The sequence below is a fragment of the Nelumbo lutea genome, chromosome 8 (assembly GCF_056320005.1).
Source record: "Nelumbo lutea isolate HS-2025 chromosome 8, American lotus-T2T, whole genome shotgun sequence".
NCBI lineage: Eukaryota > Viridiplantae > Streptophyta > Magnoliopsida > Proteales > Nelumbonaceae > Nelumbo > Nelumbo lutea.
The window spans coordinates 25,386,722-25,409,547 of NC_142691.1; the positions used below are offsets into that span (position 1 = coordinate 25,386,722).

General features: G+C 39.7%; 1 protein-coding gene across 1 annotated transcript; it reads right to left on the minus strand.

Moving 5' to 3' along the window:
* Positions 1 to 216: 216 nt before the first annotated feature.
* On the minus strand, positions 217 to 22,225 carry LOC148843471 (autophagy-like protein). The gene is made up of 5 exons (XM_088956487.1): positions 20,464 to 22,225; positions 6,766 to 8,449; positions 2,779 to 2,999; positions 2,116 to 2,329; positions 217 to 874 (listed from the first exon to the last, which is right to left on the minus strand). Exons 1-5 carry the CDS (start codon positions 21,405 to 21,407, stop codon positions 467 to 469), a joined length of 3,471 nt encoding a protein of 1,156 aa, XP_088812613.1. The 5' UTR covers positions 21,408 to 22,225; the 3' UTR covers positions 217 to 466.
* Positions 22,226 to 22,826: the final 601 nt, after the last annotated feature.

A 22,826-nucleotide genomic window follows, 5' to 3' on the forward strand; every position in this document is an offset into this window, starting at 1 on the left:
ACAAACATTAAATCTCACTAAAAGATTTTAAATGACATGGCACTCTCTGATTGGTCGGTCCATGTAAAAGCCGGATATTAGGACACATATTTCTTGATCCTACCCATTGCTACTGGATCATCATTTTCCCTTGCCCAGTTGGGCTACTTCCGAAATTACAAACCATCCAGCATGCATTGTAGGAATTGGAAGAAACAAGGTGGTCAGACTATGGCATTGTAAGCATAAAAGATAAGTAAGTTAAAAGCTTAAAGGACTGAAGATATATTTACAATTTTCTAGTTAGATGAAGAGTAGCTTATTATATACAGGGAAATAGAACTTGAAGACCAGATTGATCAGCTGTACAAAAAAGGATTGAATTCAACCTCCACTCCGATCATCAAAACAAGAGTCCATCTTTACCACGATATATACGATATGTACACTTGGTTTCTTCCATCATGTCTGTCTGCCCGCAGCAAGATCAGGAAGGAGGTGATGAATGAATAGTGGTGTCAGGTAACATAGCTACTGTCACTATGGAGTATTCACAGCCAATAGGGAGCCCGTATGGGTTTGCTGTAGACACAGTCCCCTGAGTTGTCAACCGATGAGCCCCCGTATCGGAATTCAGGTTATCTATTTGATTGCCAGCATGCTCAGACCGAACAGGTGGTGGCCTCACCATTTGCCGTTCTATATGTACAATCTGCCCAATTATGTAACTGGGTTTGTTTGGGAGGTGCCCCGCAAACAAGGCCACAGATTCTGCTGAGAGATAGTAGTTAGAACAGTACCGATTAATTGCCTCGTAATGCCCATTGTCATTGAGGACAAATGCAGCAATCTCATGGACTTCTAAACGACCAAATGATATCTTCTCCTTGTTGGCCTGCGACAGGTGAACAAAACTGTAAGGATAATAAGCAAGATGGATATAAATGAGCTGTATGACAATGGCCCTTGGTTGGGAGTCATCTTACATGTTTTTCCAGTAAGATGCCAACCAGGAATGACAAACATGTCCAAAATATGAAGACAACTATGTTGTATGGAGCAGAGCGTTGGACAGTCAAAAATCATATGCAAAAAAAAAAAAAAAGTGTAGAAGAGATGCATATTCTGCGATGGATGAATGGAAAAACTAAAAAGGATAAGATAAAAAATGAAGTAATTTGTAGGAACTAGGAATAACTCCATTAGGTGATAAATTGAGAGAAAGTGTGGACTCATATGGTGTGGTCACATGCATAGAAGACCATCAATAGCACCTGTAACCGTAAGATGTGATTTTTTGTAAGTTCAACGCACAAACACACTAGAAGAGCAGCTAGGGGTAGACCAAAAAGGACATAGGTGGTAGTAAAAAAGAAGACCATCAATAGCACCTGTAACCGTATGAAGTGATTTTTTGTAAGTTCAAGGCACAAACACACTAGAAGAGCAGCTAGGGGTAGACCAAAAAGGACATAGGTGGTAGTAAAAAATGAGTTAAGCGCCAATAATATAATGATGGATATGGCATTAAACAGAACAGAATGACAAAAACAGGATTTATGTAGCCAGACCCCATACCCCATATAGTTGGGATAAAGCTTGGATATGATGATGATGTCAAATAGGAAATTCAACTCCAACTCCAGCCCCTGATGTCTATGCCATGTATGCATTGCAAAGCTCAACCATGATGCAACCTACCATCTACTGATTCCCATCGACAACTAGAAAGAATAAAACTATGTGCTTTCAGTCGAATAAGATTGGCATCTTGCAACAAGCAGGCCATCCCCATGCTCACAAAATAAATAAGTAAATAAAATACCAATAGCCTATTTTTAACAGTTCAAATGTAAACATGGTTATATCTAACAGTAGTTTTTTAAATATCTCTAATAGTAGCCATTGACAAAATACTACCAACCTTCCTCATCCTCATAAATGAAGTGGTAAATAAAGTTAACATTCACTCACCCAACAGGAGCCACACAAACTTAACTAGCAAGATCAAATGACTTGGTGGTTCACCATTAAAACATGGTGAAAAACTTCATGGAGAATAGATTACCACATATTCATCCTGTCATATCACAACCAGAAAATGGTTAAAGCAACAAGCGCTGTTTAAGAACTGACCTGTTTCTCGAGTTGATGCTTCGCATATAGGCTTTTGACCAAGTCTTTCTTTTCTTCCAACTCCTTCACTAGGAGCCCATGTGCAGCTTCAGCCCTTGAGCATCTCTCTAGAAGCTCTGCACGGTGCCGAGACAGAAAACCAACTTTGTCTGCAAGAACTCGGACACAGTTCCGAAACTCCACAGAACCATCATCCTCATTGTCATTAATGGAGCTGAAAACAAAAGGCAACCAATACATTGAAACAGCAGTATATGCACCCCAAGCAAAAATGATTTACCTTTACTGGTACAGAGCAATAAATAGAACAACATATGAAATCAATTATCACTGGTTCCAAACTGAAGGTAAAAGGAAGCTTAATGCAGGAAAAATAACAGACTGATTCAGATTCTATGCAGTTCCTTTTTATCAGAATTCATATTCTATGCAATTGCTTGGCTAAGAAGACTATCTGGTCAAGGAGCATCTGTGCCGTGTGTATCAAAAACAGCACAATACATCTATGACCCATATGCCACCCAAATTTCCCATAATAAGATCACAAATATACAAGTTAGATTTTGGAAGGAAATTTTAATATTAATAATCCATATAAATTACTGTAGACAAAAAGTACCAAAACATAATGCCAATATTTGACAGGAGGGCTTAACAACTTACTTTGCCAAAGAAAGAGCCAAAGCACGCAAGGAATCAGCAAAATTTGCCACTCCACCTGAGGCAGTGACGCAACTACGTAGTCGCTCAAAAAGGCTGCGCATTTTGACAGCTGAGGCCCGAATAGCACTATATTCTGAGGCCCTTCTATCAGCAGCACAGAGATGTGTATGTGCTTCCTCTCTTGCTTCATGCAGGCAATTCTCCAAGTGAGCACAATTCATCTGTTCAAAGTAAACAAATACATTAGCTGTATTGAAGTGCATGCTTTAAAGACAAGAATATTGTGGAGGTATGAAGGTATCCTTCTCACAATTTTGAAAGAAGCCTATAGATGGATCAAAAAGGCATATTTTATAGAAGTGGTAATTGGTGCTGAATTATTATATCACAAAACATGGAACATAAACCCAGTGTCTTAAAAGCACAAAGGGGCTTTTGTGTCCATGGTGCAAGGCACGAAATCAGATTTGAGCCTCACAAAACTGTCCTCATACCATCCTCACAGCCCCTTGCAGCTGTGCATTGGGATTTGGGAATATCTCCCATGAATAAAAACATACAAGTATGGAGATGTTTCCAATGCACAGCAGCAAAAGGCTGTGAGGACGGTTTGAAAGGATTGAATCCGATTTTGCAAGGAACATGCCTTTTTGAAAGAAGGCACAAAGTTTAAAAAAATCGAAATAACATTTAAAATAATATTTAATTCGAAAAAATGCAAACTTAAATAATGAAATAAACTATATGTTTTAAAAAGCCTATTGACGCATATTTAAACACACACACAATATATATATATATATATATATATAATATATAAAGCACATCCGAAGTGAAAATATAGAAATAGAATCAAACATATACAACCACTCGACAATTCAAGCATGTGAAACTTTATCTGTTTATTTCTCTTCCAATTGCATTACTTCAGGTAGCTAACATAATGTTTAACATCTTGCATTCCAATTTCTACGAGATCGGCCCTCCGCTCTATACCAACCTCTTGAAGCAAGCTCAAACAAGTTCTTGTGAGAGTCCTAAATTCTTGGTTCATATACAAAGAGATTGATTTTGTGATTTTAGATGCAGTTTATTATACACCCTCGCATGAACTTGGACTTACCTCAAGGAGCTTGGCTGGGGGTGGAACCCCTGACCTAGCCACTATGGTTGAAAAGGTGCATAACTGGGCTGAGACAAGATTCAAAGTATCGATACGTATCGGCCCGTATCATGCCAGTAGCTTCCCGATACTCCCCTACAAGGGTTGTATCGGATCAGACCACGGTTCAGAGGGTAGCCAGGGCTTAAACCGACCCCTCTGAAGCAGTTTTGAAAAGAAATAAATAAAAACATAAAAAAAGTACCAATACAGGCCGATACGCCCTACCGGTGGGCGTATCGGCCTGTGTCGACATACTTTGAACCTTGGGCTGAGACACATGCCTAGGCACAGTTGAGCATCATGCCAAAGTTTACCTAATTTGGTTGAGGCATTGTACAACATGCCAAAAACTGCTCCCCACTCTCTAGTTCCTTTTAATAACGTTAGCAAAACAACCATCAATAGTGAGAGAAGAGGTTTGATTCTACACTCCTACTTTGCAACGTGGGTACCCAACATGAGCCCCCATGAAATGGGCTCTTACCTCCATTTCTGATGAGTCCACATTCCCACTGGTACTGAAGGCTCTATAGAATCAAACCAATAAAATCAAACCTAACATATAAAACATATTCACAAATGTAGAACTCTTAAATCTCTTTATTTGTTTCCTAATTGCATTACTTCAAATAGCTAATGTGATGTAAAAAATTTTGCATTCCTGATTCTATGAGCCACCTTTGTACCAAGCTCCTTAAGGCAAGCCCATGTTAGGGTCTTAAATTCTCATTCCTACCGAAAAAAAAAAAAAGATTTAATAATCTTAATCGTCTTTTCAAATATCTTGTATTAGGATGAATGAATGAACAACATTAGCAAAAAGGGGGTTATACTCTATGGATATGTCTTTGAACTCCTCAATGGACAATATCCAAGAGCTTCGGAGGTAATGGAACATAGCCCTTCGAGGCGTCAAAGGACAACTCTTTAATTTCCTTTTTGATTACTAAATAATTTATTTTGATAGGTAATTAAAACTTTATTGAATATAAAAATGTGAACACCCAATAATATTCATGGAGAAACAAGCCCATTAGCCCAAAAGCCCTTAACTGCATATATAGTCCTCTCTATACACCCTACCCCATTAATATGGCATTGCTGAGTGTAAGTACTATCCTACCCTTTAGTACTCCCGACCTTGCCAAGGAACCTGCAATCTCATTTGATCATCTCCTAATCCAATGGAACAAGAAGTTCCCTATGGCTATAAGAGATCTGGCTGGCTTCATTAATTAATGCCAATATGTCCATGCACTTGTTAATTCTCCTTTCATCCTGCCTAAAAAAGCCTCTGAATCCCCTTCTGCCCTTCTACTTCCACCCTATCAAAACTAAGATCCTTAGCCAACTTTAAGTCCTTGCAAGGAAAGAAACTGAGCTATTATGGAATCCCCACAATCCATTGGACCACAAATGACATGGGATCACAACAACATGATTCCTGAGCAGTCGACCAACACCACGTTGTCCCAGATTACCTAAAGGGAGAACCGCTGTTGGGCCATAACAGTCCTCAAATCATAAGATCAAGCCACAGCAACCCAAGTTTCAGCTAATGTCATTCATAGAGAAGGACCTTAATTCTTCAAGGTTCTCACTCAATGAGCAACTCTAATAGTGACAAGGTAAATCATGGACCATATCTTCTTTGAAAAAACTGGCTTCCTCCCATATCATTCATGGCACTGCAGTCCTAGGACTTCAGATATTTGTTCCTCTTTTGGTTGGAAGAGAGAACCAATTTGGGTCAAATAGTTGTTTTGTATTCTATACTGACTTCTATCCAACACCAAACAAGGCCAAGAAGTGCTCAAAGTCCTTGAAACAGAACTACAGGAAATAAATAGGTATTGAATTGTTTCTCCATGAGATTTGGAAAAACAACACTTATGTAGCAAAGGGTCTAATTTAGTTGTTGGAAACACGTTACATATATCAATTTTCTTATGGAACACCTTCAAAGTTCTAATGAAAGCCATAATTTTTGGTGGGATAGGGCCTAAAGAAGTTGAATTTACCAAAACTAAAACCAATGGGAAGAATTCCGGGGCAAATGGTGACAAAAAGTTGGGAACATAACTTCTTTTATAAGCAGAACCAAGCATAACAACATGATTGCCCCATATTAATTAACATAAGCATTTGCCATGGAGATCCTATCTTCTGGGAAACCATGTTCTCCCAAATTATTCAAGGATGAAAGAAGAATGAGGCCCAAAAGTTTTTGAACTAACCACTGATAATTGATGGTATCCTTGATCAAAATGACTACTTTTAGCATAGGAGACAAGACTACCTTCTAACCTACCAAAGGAATATGAAATTAGTCCTAACACTGACCTATTCATGACATTTTTCTAAATAAACATGAAACATGAAATATTAAGGGTATGAAATAAAAGTCACATAATTAGCAAAATCCTCTAATTGCTATGAATTAGGGAAAGGATTCCAGAGATACCATTTTAAAGAATAAGATTAGAAACCCAAAAAAAAAATATTTAAAAGTCGCTAAATATTATTTAGGGCCAGTACATAAGAGATTTGGAAATGATAATATTATTTAAAAGTCATCAACAGTAAATAAAGAAACAGATTAATTATTAAATCTCCTACCACATCATTCCATCTAAAGTTAGTGTAAAACAATGAAAATCACAAAATAACCAAGTCCATAAATTTTACAATAACATACACTGAATAAATGAAGAAAATAAACGAAGTCAATCTTACAGCATGGAATCATCCTCAGATTCATGATACTGAAAAAATGTGCAATTTCAGGAAATGGAAAGGAAATGCATTCCATATTAAAGTACCTGAGATTCATCAAGGAGTTTCCGGCTCATTTCCAACTCTCTCCTGAGGTTGTCAACATCCTCCATTGCATCTTTAAGCTTGGTTTCAGTTTCACTCAGCTGGTTAGACTTGTCTGCAAGTGCACTTTGCAATTCCAAGATAAAATCATCCTTAAGTTTAGAATCTGTATCCACTCCTCCAGTTTCACAATGTAATATGTTCTGAGGCTCTAACGTGGTCTCAGCAGTGGAGCTATTAGATAAAGCCAAACCCAATTGTTCTGCCATCTTCTCTTGCCTGGATTTATCACCCACTTGCAGCTCATCCCGATGTGGTTCCAGCATTGATGAATCCAACTGCTGATTTATCATTCCAGAGGAATCTGACATATTTTCATCCACCCCTTCTCGAGCTTTGCCTGGCTGACTGGAAAACTGTCCTAGTTTTGCATCCAATGAAGCAGATGTGCTGGAAAGCTCATCCATGGGTTCAGTAGAGATGTAAGGCATGTGAGCTTCCACATCTCCTGATATTTCTGACTTGCACTCATCAGTTTTAACAGCTGAATGGACAAACTCAGAAACATGCTTACCACCTGAAAGCTTGTGTTCTTGCAAATACTGTTCAGATAATCTCTGCTCCAGCTCTTTAATGCGTTTCTCGTATGACAGACATTGCATCTGTTTCATCTTTAGCATAGACTGAAGATGTTTTCCATATTCATCTTTCAGATGTAGAGCTTCAGCTGTCTTCTCTGCTGCATTCTTCAGTAAACTATCCAGCTTACTATCATCTAGTGACTCATACTCAAGTTCAGGACTGAATGAACAAATTACTGCTATTGCAGAAGCAAGTTCAGCTTTTAGCCTTGCATTCTCTACCTCCATCTTGCTTGTTCCAGCAATCTCTACTGAATCACAACCTTCAAGTAACTCTTCAGAGTCATATTTCTCAGAGAGTTCCACAGAATCATCTTCTGCTTCAGCCAACTGAGAACTGTCATTTGATATGGAAAATGACCCTTTTGATGATCCTTGTTTCTCACCTTTAGGATGAATTTTTACCAAATAATCGGGGGCATAACGATCAAGATCAGCAATATCAACATCTATCAAATTAGAGTCAAAAGGAGCAATATTAACATCACATTGATTGGGAGTATCAAATAATCCCATAGATACTAATATATCACGAGGAATATAAACGCTCTGTGCTTTCAAGAACTGCTCCCGTCTTCTGACCTCAACTTCCCTCTTTGTTGCAAGCCTTTCTGCCAATTGTCCAGCCATGCCCATGTACAACTTCATTGAAGCCTTCCTTCTTACTACTTCTGCAAGGCAAGCTCTGTATGCAGGACCAATTCCACGGACCAATTTTATATCTTCAAAGAGATCATCTTGGCGCACCATTGCCTCTTTAAAAGCTGGAAACTGTAGCCGAATATCTCTAATGAAGAACTGAACATATGCAACCTTTTGCATGAAACTATGCACGAAGTGGTTCATTTCATTCTTCTTATCTTTACAGATATCAAGCAGCTTGGAAATTGATCGATCACAAGACAGCATCTTGGGTAGGTGATGCTTGTCATGACCATCATACATGGGGCCAAGGGCTGAAACTGCATCATGAGGGCGGAGTGAAGCAGACAATTGGCAGCTCAGACAATCATCCACCAACTTCTTTACAGTGTTGACATCTTTGCTGCAAGGAAATAAAAAAATGAATTTCAGCCAAAAGGGCATATAAAAATATTAACATTACCAAATACATGGAATGAATTATAGAATAAGACACCCAATATCAATATAGCAGAGATATTAGTGACCAAACATTAGAATTATATGGGGCTAGAGAATTTCCAGGATGGAAAATTGATACAAGCATTAAAACCTGTGAACTCTCAAAATATTGCTGCAAGACTCCTAAAGAATCATAAAAACTTCTTCAGTCTCTTGGACATAAAATGACAGAAGGTTTCGATGCAGTCATTGACACCCGAAACAAGAAAGAAATGGAGGGGCGGGGGGAGGGGAACCAGCATGCTAAGCACAAGAAAACCATGCGCCAAGAAGCAAGGTCTAAAAATCATTCTCTAAGACTTATCTTTTGAGAACAAAAAAAGAAAGGTACCGATGAAGCCAGTTTTGGTAAAAAAACATAAAAGCAAAAGTCAATCAGTCGATGCATAGATTTGAAGCAGGATGTACTAAGAAAAAGTAGGAAGAATTACCAAACAGAAAAAGAAGTAGGAAGAACATATTCTCAATAATGCTAGCAATTAGAATACATAAGTTTATGTGATCTAATGGAAACAAATTCACCCCCAAAAGATATTGCCAGCCCAATTCTTCGGAAAATGGTCCAAAAAATTATAACATCTAAGTTGGCTATGCCGCTATGGCAAGATAACGAACAACTCAGTACTACCAGAAAAGCATAAAAAATATATAGGCATAAACCGAAATGACATGCTCAGTTGTGGCATTCTCTTGTCATAAACAAGTTTAGATGTGCCCGTAATAAGGGCCAAAATGCTATTTTGGTAAACATAGAACTCCCAACTGGCAATTGGCATTTGATAGCTCATTAAAGCAAGGCTATTTTTGCTGGAAATTGGAATTTGGTGGTAAACTAACTTCAACTAAAAGCATTCTGTCATCTTTTCCAACTTATTGCTTGTCTCTTTGTCCCATTTCAACAAAGGTAGTTGGGTTACTTGAGAAAAAAACTGAGGGATTTTTTTTATAAAAAGGGTAGATGGTCGTAGCTAAGTATAGTTGGAGACAATTGAGCTTGGACCACAGGGTGGTAAACTCTTCTTATGGATGAGCACTATGGAAGGGAATTGGTAAGGCATATACTGATTTTATCAAAGGTGTCTAGTGTGAGGAGAGACCTCAAATGGAGCAATTTCCTCAGCTGCTTAACATTTCTCAGAATAGGGATAAGCTGGTGACTAATAATTATGAAGTTTTAATGGCAGAGGAGGGCTTCTATTTAGAAGGCACCTCAATGATTGGAAGTTGGCTCCTATTTTGAGTTAATGCAGAAGCTAAGCAAGGTGAAGATTGATCCATCACAGGCTGATAGGAGGGAACGGATTTGGGGAAATTCTGGGGTGTTTTTCACTAGATCCATCTATAAACAAACTGCTGGTTCTAATTTAACTCCTTTCCCAGCTTCAAAATTTTGGTTCTCAGCAGTTCTTTCTAAGGTGTCCCTTCTTATGTGGAAAGTTATCCTTAACAGATGATTAGCATTTTGTGTAATGAATGCATAGAAACTGTTTATCACTTATTTCTCCATTGTAGAGCCTTGGAGAACTGTGGGAGTGATTTTTAGGTGGAAGGGTGTATTCCAGAAGCAATGGAAGCATTTTTTTCAACTGCTGGTAGTTGCAGGGCTTAAGAAAAGAAGAGGCACTAATAATGGAAGATAGCCCCCCGAGCTGTATTTTGGACCATAAGGTCTGAAAGAAATCCTAGGGATTTTATAACAAGGGTGGAACCAAGGACATGTTGATTACTAAGCTCAAAGGGAGGATGCTTTCATGGGTTGGTCTGGTTAGGCCGTTTAGGAGGAAACCTTGCCTCACTTTTTTATTTAAGTTCTCTTTTTGGAAAATCAATTGGATGCAATGGTTGTATATTCCCAGTGTACAGCTCCTTGACATACATGGTGTTTGTATATCCTTTTTGCTATTAATGAAATTTATGCTTTATCTTTTTCAAAAAAAAAAAAAGTAATATTCTAAAACTGGTTGGAATGGAATATGCATCGTGCATGTGCTCTGTCCCCATGGTTGAATGGATGATTCAAATATTCAAACATGCCCTGAACATTTTGCCCAGTTCATTTTAACTTATAAGCATTTGCAACTAGTGAAAGAACTTGTTGCAAGAGTTCCTGTACCGATGTTCTTGAAAATCCAAAGCAAAAGCCATATTGACCAACACTAGAAAATCAAGAAAAAGAAAAAGAAGAAAAATTGATCAAACAGAAAAAAGGAAGAAAAGGATGTTGGCCGCAAAATAATAATGCACAATGATATCCATGAAATTGGTGCACAATAATGCACTCTGTGTATTTCCACAAATTGGTGCACTCCTTATAAATTCAGTGGTGAATCTTGTTACCGCTTAATAGTTTCCTGTTCCTTCACTGCAGAGATTTGGGACTGGTTCTTCTCTTTGTTTGGGTGTAGGTGGAATGTGCCAATGGAGATTAAGATGTTGTTTGATTCATCAACTTTTGCTTGGCTGAAGAGAATGGGAAGATTAATGTAGAGATGTACAAGAGCAGCAGTAATTTGGACCTTGTGGAAAAAAAGAAATGCTAGGATCTTCCAAGAGGAAAGAAACAAACACCAAGTTATAGACTGTGTAATGAATGGAGTTATACATTGGCTACTAACTTTGCATTTGTTTAGACAATACTCCTTTGATGACATTTGGAAGAACTCATACTCGGTAGCTTCAAGATCAGTGCAGAAGGTTAAAACAAGGTTGGCTTGGGTACCTCCATTTGAAGATTTTTTTAGACTAAATTTTGATCGAAGTAGTCAAGGCAACAGGAAACCCAGGTCCTTCTGGAATTGGAGGGGCCGTAAGAGATAAGGAAGGAAACCTAATAGCACTCTATTCAGCACTGGTGGGGAATGGAGACTCGTTGAAAGCTGAGTTGTATGAGTTTTACAAGGTGTCCAGATAGAAAAAGAGATAATGTGGAGATCCTGGTGATAGAAGGGGACTCCAAGGTGGTGGTGAGCTGGATAAAGAATCCCGATTCAATGATATGGTGCTATAGAGATGAAATGAAGAAGTTCAAATGGCTAACACAACATATGAATCTGGTTATACAATGGGTGGGGAGGGAAGCTAAATTGTTTGGCTCATTCTTTAGCCAAGCAAGGGGTAATGAGGGATCAGTTGTTTTGGGCATAGTTGTAAATCTCTTGCTGCTTTTTTCTTTAAGTGTGAAGCTGCACGTCCCGCCTCTCCTTGGGATGCTTGTAACTGTTACTTATTATTTATGATACCAATGAAACTTTAACTTTATCCATCAAAAATATTAATAATAATGCACATTGTGAAAAGCATGAATATTCTGAAATACAATTATACAAAATCATAGCGCATATGCCTTGTACTCTGCACTATTGTTTTTTTTGGCTGTATATCCCTTGTGTACCATGCCTCTCTTTTTTCTTATTATAATTAAACAATACCTTACCTTCTCATGAAAAAAAAAAAGTTCTGAAGTAAAGAGTCATGGTGAATAGTCGGAACCACCTAAATTAGTTGAAAATTGAAAAGATTTAATTTACTTCAACAGTGAAAGAGAAAATATAGGAGAAGGGATCCTCAAATTGCAGCCTACATGAAACTCGGTGTAATTGAATAGGGCCTAATAAGTAAAACCTATAGACAATAGAGGCAAAAATTGCATACTCCCTCCCAGAATGTCCATCATTTCATTTTGTAAAAGAAGAACCAACTAGGCAACTACTTGAATTCCCTCAAAGTACCTACAAGCAAATCTATCTTGCTAGTGTAAGCTTTTGGAGGGTTAACCGGGGTCCCAGGCTAAAAATCTCAATGGACATTCTCTCTCGTTATACCTGTTTTATTTTTCTAATAAAATTCTACCATTATTCATCAAAAAAAAAAAAAAAGCAATCCTGTTAGTCTATCTTTGTGTCCGTGTGCCACATCTCCTGTATTATCATGTCAGGTAATGCCCCAACAATGCAAAGTTGGCTAAGAAGAAGAAGATAAAAAATAGCTAACTCAATTAGGTCCATCTACAGGGTCCTTTTATCATGAACCATCTTTTCCCATGGAGATTGGTGCAAAGATAATCTTTACCAAAAGGCATTTAGGATCACTACATGCTGGCTTTGCAGCACAATTTCCACTGTCCCTGCATCTCCCATACCCTATGGTTTAAAGTGAAGATTGAGTTTCATGACCATCTATGGTAAACAGATACTCATGGCAGTTAGGAGGTTGCTTTGTTCTGTCTTCCTCCTCTCAATGGTTCTCAAGAAATTTACAATTGAACTTCACACACACAAAAAGAAAAGGGGAAAAAAAGGTACGAGTAGAAAGTATCAATAAAGATTGACCCTTAAAGGACTTGTTTCCTTCTTTGTACTCCACTTCCTTGTACAAAAATAAGGTGATTTCGAGTTTCCTAGGACCTAATCCATTCAACTTCACCTTGGAATCACAATTGGGATTTTGGGTTTTGAAGGGAGTTGAGGGATGTAGCCACCTGTTTGTTAGAGGCTAGAGCTTCTCTTACTTCTGGATAAAGCCTGCCTAGAACCTTCTAAACCAGCCAGGAGAGTTTGGTTTGGTTTCCAAATCCTGAAGGCTTCTTCTCTTGTGCCTCTTTTCATAAAGCTCTTTGCCAATCCTCTTTCTCTCTGTCTTTACCTTGGAAGGAAGTTTGGTTTCAGCCGATTCCCTCTAAAATCAAGGCTTCTGTTGGGAAGTGGTATATGGGAAAATTAACACTTTGGATTACTTGCAAAAGAAGAGGCCTTTTTTGTGTATTTCTCTGAATTGGTGCACCCTGTGTAAATCTGATGGTGAATCTTGCTATCAGCCTATCACTTACTTATTTCCAGTTCATTTGCTGCAGAAATTTGGGAGTCGTTTTTCTCTTTGTTTGGGTGCAGGTAGTATGCCAATGCAGATTAAGATGTTGTTTGATCCATCTACCTTTACATGGCTGAAGAAAAGGGGAAGAATAACGTGGAGGTGTACTAAAGCAACAATTGTTTGGACATTATGGGAAGAAAGAAATGCCAGATTCTTCCAAGAGAGAGAGAAAAGTAAACAACAAATTATGGACTATGTAATGACTAGAACTATACATTGGCTACAAACTTTGAAACTGTTTAGATATGTCTCCTTTGATGACATTTGGAGGAATTGGTTTTTGGTGGCTTCTAGTTCAGTGCAAAAGACTAAAGCACGGCTGATTTGGACACTGCCCGTGGAAGGCTTTATGAAACTAAACTTTGATGGGAGTAGTCAGGGCAACCCAGGCCTATCTGGAATTGGAGGGACCATAAGAGACAAGGATGGGAATTTGAGAGCACTCAACTCGGGACCAATGGAGAATGGAGACTCTTTAAGGGCTGAATTGTATGCAGTCGTACAAGTTGTACAGATTGCAAGAGAGAGAGTTTTGGAGTGTTTGGTGATAGAAGGGGACTCCAAGGTGGTGGTGGGTAGGCTAAGAGATCCAGATTCAGTGGTATGGTGCTATAGAAATGAAATGAAGAAATTCAAATGGGCAACACAACATATGAATTTGATTATACAATGGGTGGAAGGGAGGCTAATGCATTTGCTGACTTTCTAGCCAAGCAAAGAGCAATTAGGGATCAGTTGTATTGGGCCTGTAGAGAACACTGATGCGGGCCCCACATCTGTGGTGCCACTCTGTTCGTAGGGTAGAATGTATCTAGTCATAGCTGATGGTCAATCTATTATTCTGTTATTCTAGTTGTTATTTACTTTTCAGTTTTATATTGTTGTGTTATGATGTAAACACCAAGGGCAGATGTGTACTTTCATGTAACTAGCATAACATATAAATATTAAATTGAAGTGGCGACGGCAGAATATTGAGATTCTGTTCTCCTCAAAGCCTGTGTTATACTGCTCTCTCACCACTCTTTCTCCTCTTTCTTCTTCAGTTTCTCTTCTATTCGAACCTAAAGTTTCTTAGTGATCAAGACTGATAGCAGTCTTGAACACCTACATGGTATCAGAGCCAAGTTAGGGTTTCTCATGTGAGCCTAATACCAGCCGACCACATGAGAATCTCCTAGACTGGAAGCTAAAAAGGAGGAGTTCGCAGACTGATTCTTGGAGATCACCAGAAGCGCTAGCAGCTATTGGAAGCTTGTTAGGGTTGCAGAGTGTTGGTTGTCAGGATGGATCAGAGAAGACTAGGGTTCAGGTAACCCTAGAAGGCAGCGAACATTTTTTCCTTGTAAGTTATTTACTTTCTAAGAGAAGTTCTATCAGAGAAGATAGGTTGGACCTATCAGGAGGGGGAGGCCGAACCATTCTAGGGTTTTCTCTCTTCGATTCACTAGGGTTTTACAGCAAACCCTAGGCCGAACTGTCTCAACTTTGTTTCTCTCTGCTCTAGGGTTTGAAAGTGATATTGCGGCAAGCCCTAGTGTTAGACTGAACCTTGTGATCTACCTAGAGCTGCCCTCAAGTTTATTGTTAGCATTGATTAGATTCTAGGGTTTCTTATTAACCCTACTGCAAGTCTATCTATACGGTACTGATTGGATTGTAACTGAATTGTTCACTTTAAGGACTGATTAAAACCCTAACTCTGCCAAGCATATCAGACCTACTTCTAAGCTGTTTTTTCAAAGTCTTAAGGGGTTAGAGCTCTACGGACAGCTACTGTTGTGTTGGCTAGTTGGTTTCAGATCAGAATTATCCCAGTTTAGTGCACATACACTGTGAATACAGATCACACCTATACTTTTTTTTATTGTGATTGGTAGTCCAAGTGCTGTTTTGAGACTTGACAGAAATGAAGTTTAAAAATCAGGCAGAAGGCAGCCTTGGGAACTTCAGTTATGGTAGTGTTTCTGAGATGGGTGGTCAGATTACAACCGTAAACTTTGACGGATCAAACTATTTGGAATGGACCCAATCAGCCATGATGGCTATTGGGGGAAGAGGTAAATTAGGGTACCTCTTAGGAGATATGAAAGAACCTCCCAAGGGAGACCCGACATATACCAAGTGGATACAAGAAAACTACTTGGTTATGACATGGCTGTATAATTCTATGCAGCCTCATATTAGCCGGAATTACTTGTGGGCAAAGACAGCTAAGGAGATATGGGATGTTATGAAAAAAACTTATTCCCAACCCCTTAATGTTGCCAAAGCATATGAATTGAAATGTGAAGTGAAAAATCTTAAACAAGGAGAGAGACCGGTTTCAGTATATTTCTCTACCTTGCAGTCCCTATGGCGTGAGATTGATCACTTAGAGACTTTTAAGTGGAAGAGTCCCAAAGATGCACAGATATATAGAAAGCAGGTTGAGACAAACAGGGTATTTGAGTTTCTGGCAGGCCTAAATTCAGAGTATGATATTGTGCGGCAACAGATTTTGACTAGAGACAGTGTGACTCTCTCTCAGGCATACTCATTCGTACACAGTGAAGAGACCAGAAAGAAAGTTATGATGCAACCGTAGCCCCCCACACTAGCCTTTGTAGCGGTCACACCCAAATCAGAGGATGATTCAGAGAAGGACAGGAGGAAGGAAGACAAGAAGGATGTGGTATGTGAACATTGTAAGAAGCCCAAGCATACAAAAGAAACATGTTGAAAACTGCATCCTCACTTGGTTCCTGTGAAGTTGAGAAGCAAGAAGGGCACTGCTCATGTAGCCGTGAACACTAATTCAACATCCTCATCTGGCACAAAAGGAACATCTTTAGAGACCTTAGCTACAGTTCGAGTTGCCCTAATACAGTTAGAAAAGGAAGTTGGAAATTCAGCTCAACCACCACAGTCACCATCAGCCCCTGCCACATCTGCCTTCGCACATTCAGGTACTCGAGCTTCAGCCTACCATGCCTCAGCTCCAGGTACTACTGAACTTTGTTGGGTAATAGATTCAGGTGCATCCGATCACATGACTAGCTCGCCTTCACTGTTTACCATTTACCATTTGTCTTCTGGTAGGGATAAAGTATCTATTGCTGATGGCTCCCTGGTTCCTATTTCTGGGAAGGGTGACATCAAGTTATCAAATACTATCTCCCTGTCATCTGTCTTGCATGTTCCTAAGCTTGATACTAACCTTCTTTCAGTCAGTAGTATTACCAAGCATATGAACTACTCAGTAACCTTCTTCCCTGACCGATGTGTTTTTCAGGACTTGGAGACAAAGAAGTTGATTGGGACTGGCCATGAGACAAATGGGATATATCTGCTCGGGGAGAGGTTCCATCAGGAAGAGTCAGTAGAGAAGATGTCTTTTGTTTCTCAGAGTGTGAGTCCGGTTATGCTTTGGCATAACCGATTAGGTCATTTGTCTTTTCAGTCTCTAAAGAGTGTTTCCAGCTTTATTTGAGTCTATTGAGTTGTCTCAGTTACAATGTGAAAGTTGTGAGTTGGCTAAGCATTGTAGAAAGCCTTATTTATTGAGTAATAAAAGGAGTGATAATTTTTTTTATACTGTGCATACTGACGTTTGGGGGCCTTATCATATCCCTTCCATGGGTGGGTACAGATATTTCTTGTTATTTATTGATGACCATACCCGTTTTTCTTGGGTTTATCTCATGCGTTCACGAGATGAGGTACCTTCCCTGACCCAAAACTTTCACCAAATGATCCTAACCTAGTTTGATGCCAAGATCAAAGTTCTCAGATCTGATAACGCAAATCAATACTTTGCTAAATCATTGACATCTTATCTTCTTCATCATGGGGTTATCCACCAGAGCTCTTGCCCTCATACACCTCAGTAGAGTGGAGTTGCCAAAAGAAAGAATAGGCACATTTTGGAAGTGGCTAGAAGTCTCATGTTTACTTCCAATGTTCCTATCCGCTTCTGGGGTAATGCTATCCTCACGGCGGTATATCTTATTAATCGGGTTCCTTCCAGGGTCCTTGATATGAGATCTCATTTTTCCCTTCTACACCCATGTGAGGACTTGTTTTCTATTCCCCTTAAGGCATTCGGTTGTACCTGCTTTGTTCAGCTTCTCGGACCCCATCACTCCAAGTTCGAACCCAAATCCTCCAAATGCATCTTCCTTGGTTATGCACAAACTCAAAAAGGTTATTGCTGTTATGATCCTATCTTAGGGAGGAAGTTTGTCTCCATGGATGTCACTTTCTTTGAGGGGACACCCTATTATCCTCGAGTTTCCCCTCAGGGGGAGAGCAGTTAGAGTGGGGCAGTTCCTTTACCTATTCCATTGGGTGATGAAAGCTGCAATGGTGAGGGTGGTCAGAGGGATCAGGAGTTGAGGGTCTATCACAGGCGGTGCAGGCAAGTTGATCCTGATCATCAACAGTCCAGGCCAGCTCCAATCTCATCTGCAGCTCCAGGTCTAGGTACTACAGTCCCAGGGCCCACAGAGACTTCCTCTATTGTTGCCACTTCACCTCCTACATATGATCTTGACCTTCCGATTGCAATCCGTAAAGGGAAACGACATTGTACCACATCTACAGCCCACTGTATTTCCCATTTTTTATCCTATGATCCCCTATCTCCTACCTACAGGTCCTACCTTAGTTTCATTTCCAATGTCTCTATTCCAAGAACAGTGCAAGAAGCCCTATCCGTCCCGGAATGGAAAAATGCAATGCAAGTTGAGATGGATGCCCTATTGAAAAACAACATCTGAGAGGTAGTTGATCTGCCCAAAGGAAAGAAACCAATTGGATGCAGATGGGTATTTACGGTGAAGCATAATGCAGATGGATCCATTGAGAGGTATAAAGCTCGGTTAGTTGCAAGAGGGTTTACACAGACTTATGGCATAGATTACTTGGAGACCTTTGCCCTGGTAGCCAAGATGACAACTATTCGAGTCCTATTATCCCTTGCAGCAAGTCACACTTGGCCTTTATACCAAATGGACGTGAAAAATGCTTTTCTGAATGGAGATCTGTAGGAAGAAGTTTACATGTGTTTGCCTCCTGGATTCTATGATGCAGAAACAGGTAGAAGGTCCGTTGGCTCAACAAGGCTTTGTATGGTTTGAAACACTCACCTGGGGCTTGGTTCGATAGATTCAGACTAGCCCTTGTGAAGTTTGGTTATGTACAGGCCCAGTCAGATCATATTCTATTCATCAAGAGGGTGGAGTCCTCCTTGACACTACTGGCAGTATATGTTGATGATATTGTGGTCACAGGGAATGATAACCATGAGATTGAGTCCCTTAAACAGCTCCTTCATCAAGAATTTGAGGTGAAAGACCTTGGTGTACTCCGGTATTTTTTGGGTATTGAGGTTGATAGATCCAAACAGGGGATATTTATCTCTCAGAGGAAATATGTCCTAGACCTGTTGGTAGAAACTAGAAAGTTAGGTGTCAAGCCTGCAGATACACCAATTGAACAGAACCACAAGATTAGTGCAGAGAGTGGGGAGCTTCTTGAAGACAAAGTTATGTTCCAGCGATTGGTAGGAAAGCTCCTATATCTCTGCCTCAATCGGCCAGATATTACTTACGCTGTTAGTGTTGTCAACCAGTACATGCATTCTCCTAGAACCACACATCTTCTTGCGGCAGAAAGAATCTTAGCCTACTTGAAGAGATGCCCGGGTAGGGGTATACTGTTCAAAAACAATAACCACATGAAGGTGGAGGTCTATACGGATGCTGATTGGGTTGGGAGTGTTGATGACAGAAGGTCTACCTTAGGATATTGTGCCCTTGTGGGAGGAAACATTGTCTCCTGAAGCAGAATACAGGTCCATGACCAACGGAGTGGCTGAAATCCTATGGCTAAGATCTCTACTTAAGGAGTTGGATATTGAGTATGAGAAGCCCCTAATGTTGTATTGTGATAATCAAGCAGCCATTAATAATAGCACATAATCCAGTGCAGCATGACAGAACCAAACACATTGAAGTTGACCGCTATTTTGTACGAGAGAGGGTCTCATCTCAAGAAGTATGCCTCCCTTACATCACATCCAGTATGCAACTAGCAGACATCCTCACTAAAGTCGTATCAAGAAAGATGCTACAAGCGGATCTATCCAAGCTGGGAATGATGAACATTTACTCCCAACTTGAGGGGGAGTGTAGAGAACACTGATGTGGACCCCACAGCTGTGGTCCCACTCTATCCGTAAGGTAGAATGTATCTAGTCATAGCTGATGGTCAATCTATTATTTTGTTATTCTAGTTGTTATTTACTTTTCAGTTTTATATTGTTATGTATTATGATGTAAACACCAAGGGCAGATGTGTCCTTTCATGTAACTAGCATAACATATAAATATTAAATTGAAGTGGCGGCAGCAGAATATTGAGATTCTATTCTTCTCCTCAAAGCCTGTGTTCTACTGCTCTCTCACCACTCTTTCTCCTCTTTCTTCTTCACTTTCTCTTTTCTTTGAACCTAAAGTTTCTTAGTGATCAAGACTGATAGCAGTCTTGAACACCTACAGGGCCCAATTGTAATCTTTGTGCTTTTTTTTTCATTTAAAGTGTGAGGCTGCACCCCGCACCTCCCCTTGGGATGCTTGTAACAGTCTTGATCTTTTTGTTGATAATGAATTTTTAATGAACTTTTATTTATCAAAAAAATAAAAGTATCCATAAAGAACTAGAGAATTAGAGCATATCTTTGGCTTTTGTCACGCCATCTTGTAGAGACCTCGGTGTAGTGATTCAAATGGAAGGTTAACATGTTAGAATTCTAATCCCTGGTAGAAATAGGATTCAAGTTTAATTAATTTACATTTCAACCTTTATGGATTATTTGGGATTTGCTAGAACTTGAATGAGAGGGAAGGAAAAAGTACTTCAAATCAACTCTTTAAGTTCATGCAACATATATTTGTATACCAATATCCTAAAATGAGATAAATTTTGGTTACCCTAAAGTCCTAAACTGACAAACATGAGAAACAAGACAGATGCAGGTTTAAGATAAAAAAAAAAAACACCAACCTCAGAGACTGCATTATACTCTTTTGCTCATGGAGATATCTCTGGTGGTCTTTGACTATCAATTCTAAGTCCCTAATTCCTGAAGAAGCCTTGCTAGAAAACAAATCTTCAACCCGCCGCTTCAATTCATTAAACATCTGCTTAAGTTGTGAAACCTTTGCCTCAAATTGCCTGTGAGAGCTGTTACAATTCTCTACCAATTTCCTTAAGTTTTCTTCCTTAACAAAATCAAGAAGGCATTTGCGGGTTTCTGTCTGCAGAGCTGGGTGAAGCTTGCAGGACCGCAGTTTCTCTATATCCCTCCCAAAAGTCATCAAAAGGTCCGAATGATACCGATGCTGTTGCAGGTAACACTTCATGAAGTCGGCATACATTTGGTGTATCATCCTATAGTAATGTTCCATGCTCCCCGTGGCAGTCTCCATAGCCCTCTCTTGCACTTTCTGCTCTCTCAGAAGCCTCTCACAAATCTCAAATTTCACCTGGGTACAAGTATAAATAGCATGCCCACGTTGGTAATGGTATCTGAATTGCCGCTCATAAGAAGGCAAAGCTTTGACTGCAGGGTCTGTAGCATCATCCAGAGGGTGTAGGTCTTGCGAAGCCGATGGCAATGGCGGGTCAACAATCTCTGGGATATCAACCTGCTCTGATGGAGGAGGTGGTGAATCCGTTAACAGTCTCGCTCGGTTGTAGAGGAAGACCTCACGATCCTCGCAAGGGAGTTTGTATGCCGACAAGGGCCGTTGAGATTCAAGCTTCATGTCCAGACAGAGCAGAAGCTGATCATTTAAGTGAATACCTGCTACGCCTTCTATGTATCGCTGAACTGCCTCAACCGGCGTCGATTCATCACAGTCAAGCTCGAAAGTGTGTCCGTTCTCCGCAATATGAACGAGTAGCTTCCGTCCAGAGGCGAAATCCTCTGCAACACTCGAACTCATCTTATCCCTAGATCAAAATCTCCACCACAGTAACCAATTAAAAAACAATCAATTCTAAAATTTTTCAATCTTGCTCTCACTCTCCAATAGCCACACCCAAGCGACCCCCTCCACAATCCTCAAACCACACCAATGAAATTACCAGTTAAGAATCAAACGATACCACAATCAATTCAATTCAGCGATGCATAAACACGAATCACTTCACCTCAGACAGAAAATCCACCACTAACATAAAAACCCCAAATTTGGCGAAAATCTGACCAACCAAGACCATGAGTATGCACAAAAACCCTAATTGTCACAAACCCATGGCAGAAACCTTCAACAAAAGCCAAATTCCCCAAATACCCACCAAAGATATGATCAATGTAACCCTAATACCTCACCCCCAACCACCGTTCCTCACATAACCCGGATCAATCACCTCCTAAACCTGCGTGAGCAACCCAATCGAGAACCCATGAACGAACAGGAAAAGCCAAGCAAGGAAATTTCTCGAACTGACACGCCAAGTCGCCAACCAACTACGAATCCAAGGAAAATTAAAAAGAAAATAAAAGGGAATCTCAGACAAAGGAGTACTTCAACGACTGGCCAAGTTAATAAAAACCAGGAGAAGAAAGTCGATTACGTGTCCAGATAGAAGAGCGTGAACTCCCTTGAAGAAAAATCCTAATTTCAAGAATCTAGGCTTTGTAGCAGCATAAATGTTTCCTCTACTTCTTCTTCTCTTTTGGTATTTTTTAAGCACAGAGAACCTTCTGCGGCAAGTAACGACTTTTAGCAGAAGAGCTCTCCTTCAACAAGAAATTCAGAAAAACAGATAACCAGCTTTATATCCCTCTTTTCATTATTTATTATTAACTTAATTTTTTATTAAATTATTTTTTACTTCAACATCATTATTATTTGCTTTTAAATAATATAAAATAATTGTACCCTTTCTTTAATTAGTGGTCTCCCTTCTCTATGTGCATTAAAAAGATCAAAAGACTGAGAATTTATGGTGTGTGGGTCCTACAGATGTGATTGGCTGATCTCAACCATCCACGAAGTACGCTAGAGGCCGAAAATTATACAGTAGACAAAACCTTAGACTCAGATACTTGCACATGCAATAATACGAGTCCAGATCTCCCACGTCTTCTCACGTAACATCGCAACCACACATGGGGAAGATCTCATCGTCGTACGTAGGTGTTGTGGGTAAACGTGCAGAGTTTTTCTGGGCAGAAGATCCGGAGTCCAATCACAAATGTTTAAGTGGGACCCACCATTTGATGCATCTCCCCTGAGAGACCCATTTGTGCCGGATTTGGTTTCATCTGTTCAAGTTGAGGGGGGAAGGGCCCCACTGCTTCATGGATCTCATCTCATCTTAGATATCCATCTGGCAAATTATTGAGATGTCGATGT

Bases quoted from the DNA above. Each gene is read 5' to 3' on its own strand.
- LOC148843471 (XM_088956487.1), bottom strand. From the start codon at position 21,407: ATGAGTTCGAGTGTTGCAGAGGATTTCGCCTCTGGACGGAAGCTACTC. The intron at 2,330-2,778 runs GTAAGTTGTTAA...TTTTGTTTTCAG, and splicing joins TTGGCTCTTTCTTTGGCAAA to CTCCATTAATGACAATGAGG. The intron at 875-2,115 runs GTCAGTTCTTAA...CACCTGTCGCAG, and splicing joins AGCATCAACTCGAGAAACAG to GCCAACAAGGAGAAGATATC.